General features: G+C 37.0%; 1 protein-coding gene across 1 annotated transcript; it reads left to right on the top strand.

Annotated features, from left to right (window-relative positions):
* Window positions 1–1080: 1080 nt before the first annotated feature.
* Window positions 1081–8902, top strand: gal (galanin/GMAP prepropeptide). Its single transcript, XM_080191604.1, has 6 exons — window positions 1081–1166; window positions 1288–1368; window positions 3181–3238; window positions 4894–4980; window positions 5459–5536; window positions 8710–8902. The coding sequence occupies exons 2-6, from the start codon at window positions 1288–1290 to the stop codon at window positions 8766–8768; spliced, it is 363 nt and encodes a 120-aa protein (XP_080047730.1). The 5' UTR covers window positions 1081–1166; the 3' UTR covers window positions 8769–8902.
* The last annotated feature ends 676 nt before the right edge of the window (window positions 8903–9578 follow it).

The raw sequence follows: 9578 nt of genomic DNA, 5'->3' as shown, positions 1-9578 counted from the left end.
ACAGTACGGGGCCTCTAGTACATGAATGAGATGGGAATAGGGGGATGTGGTCCCTGGAAGGGTAGGGGGTTTTTGTTAAGTCCGGCAGCAGGTCGGTGCAGGCTTGGTGGGCCGAAGTGCCTGTTCCTTTGCTGTAATTTTCTTTGTTCTTTGTATTGTCGTCCTATTAATGTATTTGTCAAGACGCCCCTTAAAAGTCGCTATGGTATCTGCTTCCACGACCTCCCGGGCAGATACTTCCAGGCGCAACTCCCCACCTCCCCTTCCCCCCCTCCCCCCCCCAACAATTCTCCATGTAAAAATGTGTGATGAATACCTCTGCTGGATATTCCTCAATAGATGTTTCGCGGGAACTGATTCTGCAGTCTGCACATAAGTCGTTTAATAATTTACAAATGCTTAATCTCATGAACGAGTCAAAGTATACTTCTGAAGTCTGTAAATCTTGATTTGAAGTCGAAATTATAATCAGTTTGTACTTCAGCTCTGGAACGACTAGCGACAGGAAATAAAGTGCTCTTAAATCCAATCTATACTCAAGGTTAAACGTATTGAAAGCACAGATGTTTTGATCTGTAATACCGGTTCACTAGCCATGTGAAGGAGAAAATAAATATTTTAATACCTATTTCTGAATAAGGGATGTGAACGTTTTACTAAATTTAGGAACTATTCCAGTCAAGCATGACAAATATAAAATAAAGTTCTGAAGAGGATAGAAAATATTTTCTAAATATGTGTGCCTGTAGATACAGAAGTATGTGATTAGAAGTGCGAGATAACATATCTAGTGTACACCAGGCATTTTACTCTTTGGGCAGCCAGGCTTTGGACAGCGCATTCGTCAAATGTAATTATCTGCTTCGTGTCTATCTGCAGCCAAATTACCTAAAAGTATATTTAATTTAATTGGTGCAATTTTGGTTCTAATGGGGGTGACATACAGAGAAAATAGAGCTCGTGACGCGGGCGGGAGATTGGTGGTGCGGTCGGCTGCCCATATAAAAGTGTTCAGTCTGCTCCGTCTTTGCAACAATTTCTGTGTTATGGCAGCTATTGCTCCAGTCAGGAGGCAAACGTGTTAATTCAGCAACTCTCGGGGCTTCGATCGCTGAAATACATCAAACAATCGAATTCAGAAGAAAACGCTCCACGAGGAAAACAGGGTAAGATAACAATGGTCGGATAAATAATTTTATATTAAGTTTATTATCTTTGAAATGATTTTTTCTCTTTCTCTGAGGTAGTGCTTACGAATTCTATTTTTCTTCCTCCCCTCACTTTCAGATGTCTCGCTTTGCCAGTATCTTGGGTCTGTCTCTAGTGTTGTGTGTCGCCGTTTCCCAGTCTTTTGGGTTAGTCCTCTCGGTGAGTTCTTAAAGTTCCTACATTTACTTTTAAATGCTTTATTATCTCGTTTAATTCGGCGATTGTGCCTGTTACTTCGTACTAGCGCTACCCATTTAGGGCCTTTTCCATAGAATTTGAGGATTGTCTTAAAAAACAAAGAAACCTGTCACACAGTATAACCTCACGCAAAAATACTGTAATGTTGACAATGTGATGCCAAAGCAATGTTTCAAACGCTTGGCAGATTTCTTAACTTCTAAGATAAAGGTTAGTATTCAAAAGATTACGAAGAGTCAGATTAAGGACCTTTGCTGAAAACAATCTTTTATTTATTAGTGTTCAGATGTCACAATTCAAAATGTTAATTTATCCCTTTTAATTCTATTGATTTTGTGTATTTATTTCTGACTTTTGAGTATTGTAACTATAAATATAGGATATATGGCTATAGTATACAATGAATGTTACTATGAAATGTTTGCATTTGATGTCTTACTTGTTTAATTCTTAGCTAGATGACTAATGTATGGTTCAGAATAATACCAGCAGTTGGCTTTCCAATCCAGCTGAGGTACACTTCGGATGTGCCTCCTCAGCCTGCCCTTGAGGTGGAAACCGACAAAAAAAAACTGCCAAAGGTACAGCTCAGGAGGAAGAAATCAGCAGGTGATGAGCCAAGAACTGCCTTTGGGTGGAGTATGTATATAATCATCAAATAAGGGAAAATTAACGGAGAAAAAGATTTGGATAGGGATTTGGGCACTAAATGTGTGTGGCATTGTGAGTCTGCAACTTAACTCCCATAGGCTTAAGTCGCTGTCTGTCCAAAAAGTGACAGTGACCGCTGGTCTATTTATATGAGTGGAAGTTTGGGCAATAGGAGAATATTCATCTAGGACAGGAAAGGATTAATGGGAAAGAAAATCATGAGCATTCGGGAGCGAGTGGTGTGAGGGAAGAGATCAATTCCAGACCAGGGGTGATCTAAACTTTCCATGTGTGACGTGGAAAAACACACTGCTCCTCGTGGACTGATAAGGGAAGTTTTTAAAGAGTAGTGGTCACCTTCTCATTGTCATGACCTGCCAGGAAAGTTGCAGCGGTTTTTGCACTCAGGTTAGCATTTCTATACTCAGGTTAGAGTTTAACAGTACAACTGTAATCCATGACATGATTGCACCCCACCAGTTTCAGCTGCTCAGAACAGCATCCTAATCCTAAAATTTAGGATTAACACAAAACAGGTAGGTAAGGACTCTTGCCGGGGTGCAGTTTTATGGGCACTAGTTAACCTGCAGTAATTTTTCAAATGTGAACTTTTCTTTTTGTATACATCATTTATCATAGAAACATATATCAGCTGATTTATCTATTTATTTGGAGCCACATCTTTCCAAATGATGTCAACTTGGATTTTACATTGCAGCTAGCTAGACGCTCCACATTTCCTCACCAACCACTCTTTTCTCTTACTCAAAACAGAATTCAAAACAAAATTAGATTTGGAAATTATTTCAGATCTCAATTTTATAAATAAAACATTTTTATGTGTCTGACTGAATTCTTTAATTTGTTCCTCATTATAAATGAGTTCCAGCAAACTTGAGTTTCAACTCTGTGATGAATAGTGCATCATCAAAACATTGTGGTTTGGTTCTGACTGTGCCCTGCATTATTTACATCCTTTGCAAAAGGTTAACTAGAATGCTTGAAACTTTCCTGCTTACAATGCCTGCTTTTTGTTTTGCTTTGTAATGGAAATAGATTTGATGGGTATTATTCTGGTACATCGCATGGTGTATAAAAGGTAATGTTGAGATATTTTTTCAGCAGGCAAAAGAAAAAAGGGGCTGGACATTAAACAGTGCAGGGTACTTACTAGGACCACGTGAGTATACTTACTGCAAATGGTAAATGTTTCGAATTTGTGCTTTCTGTTTGAGAAATGTCAATTCTTTATTCCTATTTCTAAGTTGTAATACATCCTGTCAATTAAATATCTCATCAGTATTTCAATTTGTGGTACACTCTATTTAATGGCAATATGAGAGCATCTTTTATCACTTGGTTGTGGTTTAAGCAAATGACCCACCACCTTCTCCAAGGCAATGAGGAGTGGGCAAAAAGTGTCAGCATTCTAAGTCATACACACATCCTGAGACAGTATAACTAAAAAAAAGTTCTCCAATTATGTCTAGATGTAGTATTGGGGGTATGAGAGGTTTTTAGTGGAACCTGCCTGGAAAAAAAATCTGAGATATCTCAATTTTTACTTTTTATTGCTGTCTTTTTATAAGACTATTATCTCTTAAGAATGCTATTGTTTATGATGAAAAATAGTTCTATCAGTGACAACCCCACAGCCTCCGCCACAGTCATATTTGTGTGCTTTCCAACAGGAAGCACTAAGTAATAATCAAACGTGGATACCTCAAACTTTATTCTAGCTCTATGACCAGTGTATTTGTACTGATCACATCTGTCCTGGCTGACATCATCTCATTCAGTACAAACATTAGATGTAATCTGGGAGTTTGCTCCTTTATATAGCGCAGTTTTATTCTTAGCAGCATATCTAACAGATGTTGAAGCAGCTGGATTTATGATTTTTAATAAGAATGCTATAGTAGTTATATTGTTGGAGTCATTAATGGCTGACTGAAAAAGTCAGGAAAAACAACATCTTCCTCAATAACAAAATATTGCAAATAGTGAACATCCAAGATAAACAGAAGATAGTGAAAGTCAGACAGCATCTGCGGAGGAAAAATAATTATTTAGGTCAATGACAGACTGGGGAAAAAGTAAGATGTGATGGGCTTTAAACAAGTATTGAAATGAGGGGAGGATGGAACAAAATATTAAACATGTGATGGGTGGAAGATTTGAGTTATTAAATGACAAATATTTCATTACAGTTTACAAACAAATTATTTTCATACATCATTGTGATCATGTGAGTTGACCATATGTTACGATTTACTATTTTTTCAGTCTTTATTCAAATTAGTTGACATACCAATTGCCAAACTGTCACAGAATCTCGCCTCCCAAAATATGTACTGCTTATATGTTCAAAATTAATTTGTAAGTTAGCTCTGTACTGCTGGATTAGAGAACGGACAAAACAGCTGGGATTCTTGCTATAGGTTGCTATCCAGACTCCTGCTGGAAATTGTACATTGGTCGATATCTGAGCTTGACCTCCATAATTGAATAACCTACCAAAATGCATTACCTATATTCAACCACTTAAAATGAGCACTTGGACAAGGCTTCCAAGTGCTCTAAGAAATACATTCCAGCATGATTCACTGCCATAAAATAAGAGCAGAAAAACTTGCGCAAAAAACTCCTTGCACATTCTAGTAATCATTCTATGATTCTATAGTATAAAATATACTTGCTGGATAGATATTGAGCCATTAACAATATTAAATATATTGTATGTGCTTACTCAAAAGCACTAATTCTCTGGGAAAATTTAATAGCCAAGATGTTTAGATTTCTGTAGTTGTGTTGACCAGTTTGTCTTCCTCATAGATGCTGTGGGCAATCACCGATCCTTAAATGAAAAGTTTGGCCTTGCTGGCAAACGTGAACTTCCACTTGAAGATGAAATTAAACACGGTAATAGAAGTTATTCCACTATTTTAAATATATATTTCTCCCCGAATTATGGAGCAAAGCAGAACTGAGCCAAATTATCAGTTTTGCATTCCATGTGAATGGAAGTGATGGAACAAATAGGAACAAATAAATTATTATCCACAAAATGTTTGTATTGGATGATTTCTTAAACAGAATAATTTGTTCACAAATCATTGCAAAGGGCTGCACATAGAATGTTTGAGATTGGTTAAAGTGTCTGAACAATTTGCAAATTCAGTATTGCAGGAATAATTGGAGTGATTAATTGACTGTACAACAATGTTTTCCTTTCTAAAATACGATGCTCAATGAGTGAAGTTTGTCTGCATTGCATCTGATTCTCACAATGTAATGGTTGTGATAATTTTTTGCATTTTATATTCTGTGCATTTGCTATACGAGAAAGGAAAATAAAACATTTCTAGACTAAATATGAACTTTAATGTGCATTTTCTAGATGACTTGCTGCAAACCCTTGGTGATGAAAGTGCTGTTCAATTGGCCATTGAACTTCTTACATACTTGCACCTAAAAGGTAAGAATATTTGATATTGAAAACACACTTGCTATATCAAGGATACAAAGAGCCAAGGCAGGTAGATGGAATTAATTATTTCTGATCAGCCACAATATAATTGAATAGTGGCACATGATTACGGTTTTCCCCTCCTGCTCTATTACTATCAATAGTACCTATTACTAAAATATGATACAGTAAGAAGTCTCACAACACCAGGTTAAAGTCCAACAGGTTTATTTGATAGCATGAGCTTTCAGAGCACTGCTCCTTCATCCAGTGACTTACCTTATGAGGAAGCAGCACTCTGAAAGTTTGTGCTACCAAATAAACCTGTTGGACTTTAAACTGGTGTTGTGAAACTTCTTACTGTGCCCACCTCAGTCCAACGCTGCCATCTCCACATCATAAAATATGATACACCAGCATGCCAACCATTTTATTCCTGATTTGTTTTTTTTATCTGCTCATGTTCACCTGATAGATATTTACAGATTATCATTAGTATACAAATTATTTAAAACAGTTTTCAGTTAATCATATTTAAGAGGTTCCTGTTAACTATTCATAGCTCTTTTGAGTTCTTGTAAATAATAATATTCAATGAGTACATATGTAAGCACGTAACAGAGGTTGAGGGAAAAAGCTGACTGGAGAGTCAGGAAGCATTTAGAGTCCAAAGAACATAGGCAAGTTTGACAATTAATGAATGTTAAGGTTTAGTAATAGCATTGAAATTTTATTAGATATTACATATCTAATATGTAATGTGAATGTGTAGTACGTGGCGGCACGGTAGCACCGTGGTTAGCATTGCTGCTTCACAGCTCTGGGGTCCTGGGTTGGATTCTTAGCTGGGGTCACTGTCTGTGTGGAGTTTGTACATTCTCCTCATGTCTGCGTGGGTTTCCTCCAGGTACTCCGGTTTCCTCCCACAGTCCAAAGATGTGCGGGTTAGGTTGATTGGCCACGCTAAGAAATTGTTCCTTAGTGTTCAGGGTAGCGGAGGTTAGAGGGATTGGTGGGTATAATATGTGGGGATATGGGGGTAGGGCCTGGGTGGGATTGTGTTTGGTGCAGACTCGATGGGCTGAAGGGCCTGTTTCTGCACTGTAGGGTTCTATAAGTAAGGTAATTGCAGATAGATTTAATAATTGAAGGGAGATAGACAATGGTGTTGGATTACACAGTAGGTAACCAAATATCTACTAGAGTTGATGGCATTGGGTGTTTGTGTCCTCTCCAGTACAAATATAACCATGGAAAAGGTTGATGGTTTGATTTATTACAAAATATAATAGGCAATTGAAATGGATTCAACACCAGGATGAAAGATGGGTGAATTGATATTGAGGAAAAGTTAGTAACAGATTAGAAATGGGCTAGGTGAGTGGTGACCTGAGTTACAGTGAAGATCAGTGACTGAACATGAATTAGATGAGGTTAATACTTGGATTGGATATAAAAATGATTGTGATTAAATGCATTTGCTGAGATTAATACATGACATATATGGGATGCATAACTTGTAACATAGAATGGATATAGTCAGTGAGAATCTAATCTTGGCAAGATTAAGGGTGGTGATGCTACAATTTTAACATTTTGCCCTCATTTCCACTTTTTCTCATGAAACAAGTCTTTCTGATATGATCCCAGTTGATATAACTGGATGAGTAGATTCCAGAATGGAACCATGGCTCAAAAGACCTTAACTTTTACTTTTTTAGAAAATATGGAGAAAAGAGTCACAGGACTTTTAATTAGTTTTAACAAGAAAAAAATAAACATGAAAAAATTGGATTATGAAAGAATACTCCTTTACTCTTTAGCTCAACAGTTACAGAGTCCCTTTCAAGCACACAAAATGACTGGTCAAATACACGTACTCTGCTCTGAACCCAAGTTAGTGTCTGTGGATTTCTCCTCAGAATCGCCCCAGATGATTGTCACATGAATTTCCAAATTCTACTCCCAAAAACACATTTTCAAATATTCGCCAGAATTCTACTGCCCTATCCGCCACAAGAATCAGAGCAGGCAAGGAGCAGATAATGGGAAAGTTCATTGACCTCGGGCAGGATTCTTCAGTCTGGGGTCAAGCAAGGCCATAAAATCCCACCCATTCTCTCATTATTATGCTTTCCCTGAGCAATTTGCATTCCAAAATCCAATCCTGGATTTCAAAATTACACTTTTAAACATAGCTTCCACTCTACTTTTAACAGAAAATCCAGAATAGAATTTGAACCAACCTCTTTGTGATTTCTTTGTCTTGACTGCTGTACAAACTGTTCATAATTGCTTTTTAATGCTTAATTCCTAGTCTGTCAAGGGTGCCATGGTTGCACAATGGTACAATCCCACTTTAAATCTGGTTGCTGCAATTGTCTCTTTAACTCAGAACACTTTATTTACTCTTCCTTGAAATCTTCTGATGTCTCTGTTCACTTCATTTGTCTTAAGACGTTAATTATGTCCTAATTTCCTGACCATCTAGACTGCAAATTTACCTTGGGAAGCCTGCATCCTTCTCCTGGCAGAGTTGATAGAGTTGATAGATGTTCACTCCCCACTCTCCTGTCTCCAACTGCAATATATCTAGCTAAAATGAAAACTTAAAACTTTTCTACCCTTAAAAGAGCCCCCAGTTGCTGAGCAATGCCTGCATACTTCTGCTGGCCCATTTATTCTTCACGTTATGGCCATCTGTAAACACAAGCAACCCACACACATACAAGCAGCTTTGTCCAGCATGAATCTAACTAAGCTTTTTTCTTCCTTAAGAAGAAACCTTAAATTAAACCCACTTAAAACAAAATCTTGTTTCTAAGTTTACCAATACAAATATAAACCCCTTAAAATTATTTTTGTTTTCCTTAACAATTCTCCTTGTGAATTTTGGGGGCAACCTCACAGCACCTTCGAATTATGCATGAATGTCATGTGGGGTAGAAAAATGTAAACTTTTTTTGGAGATTGCTCTTTTCAGTGGGATCTTGGCTGCTATTTAAACTATAAATAGAAATACAATATTCCCAGAAGAGTACTGTCACTTGTTTTACAATTAGTATCTGAAGTGGAAACTACAAGTAAAATACTTTGATTGCATTGTGTTGTTCTCTTTGCTATGCTTATAAAATTTTGTTTTATGTTCCAATCTTAATATGACTGAACATTATTTGTTTCAGAGATTGGTGCACTTGACAACCTGCCATCACTGTTATCGTCTGAAGTTCCCCAACCATGATCTCTCACAGCAATCTTTTTCGAAGGTATAAACCACAGGATTATTGACTGCAACTACTATACTGAACAGATCAAAGATTATTGACATATATGATAAATCACAATTCGATTCTGAATATTTTGGTCAACTTTCAGTATCTTTGTCTTAGAATGGAGATCAATACTTTGTAAAATTCTTTGCATTTCAACATGGAAGAAAATCTGTAAACAAATAAAATTAGCAGCTGCAACAATTGTATTTCACAGTTTGGAATTTCTTTTCACAAGATTAATTTTCCTCTGCAACAATACTACTGAAGTAACTGAGGAGTCCATCAGCATCAAGCTATTGTTCTTGCAGCAGTGAGTCCATAAGTGTAGCTCTAGCCCTAAGAACTACCAGTTGGCTCTTTCCCAAAAATTAACAACATCCATAACTAAGTGTATTTAAATATTTCTTAACCTTCCATGCTTCCTTATTTGCATATGTGTATAATTTTAAAGACCTGTATCATGTCCCTTTCAGTTGTGTTTATGATGTAAGAAGAAAGCAAGTCATTTGAGACTTACTTAATTCCTTGAAAGCTGGAATAATTCTGATTACTCTTCTCTAAAGCTGTTTTTGTGTATTAGTGTCTTTGAGTAGTGCAACCAAATCATTCATCACCTAGCATTTGGTAGCAAGTAGGAGGAAAGTCTGGCATGTGGCATTATTGGAGTAGCATCCAGTAGTTTTGCAACATCTACAGGGGAATTGAAGAAAGACCAAATAATGACCATTGGAGCATCCAGAGGAGAATTCCTTGGATTTAACAGGACTATGAAGGGGAAC

The sequence above is a fragment of the Carcharhinus amblyrhynchos genome, chromosome 6 (assembly GCF_965287045.1).
Source record: "Carcharhinus amblyrhynchos chromosome 6, sCarAmb.v2.hapA, whole genome shotgun sequence".
Classification (NCBI taxonomy): Eukaryota; Metazoa; Chordata; class Chondrichthyes; order Carcharhiniformes; family Carcharhinidae; genus Carcharhinus; species Carcharhinus amblyrhynchos.
The sequence above is the reverse complement of the archived record's forward strand: the minus strand, read 5'-3'. Positions and strand labels throughout refer to the sequence as shown.

Excerpts from the sequence above, each read along its gene's own strand:
- gal (XM_080191604.1), top strand. The coding sequence starts at position 1,288 with ATGTCTCGCTTTGCCAGTATCTTGGGTCTGTCTCTAGTGTTGTGTGTC. Across the intron at positions 1,369-3,180 it reads CTTTTGGGTTAGTCCTCTCG|CAGGCAAAAGAAAAAAGGGG; the intron begins GTGAGTTCTTAA and ends ATATTTTTTCAG. Across the intron at positions 3,239-4,893 it reads AGGGTACTTACTAGGACCAC|ATGCTGTGGGCAATCACCGA; the intron begins GTGAGTATACTT and ends TCTTCCTCATAG.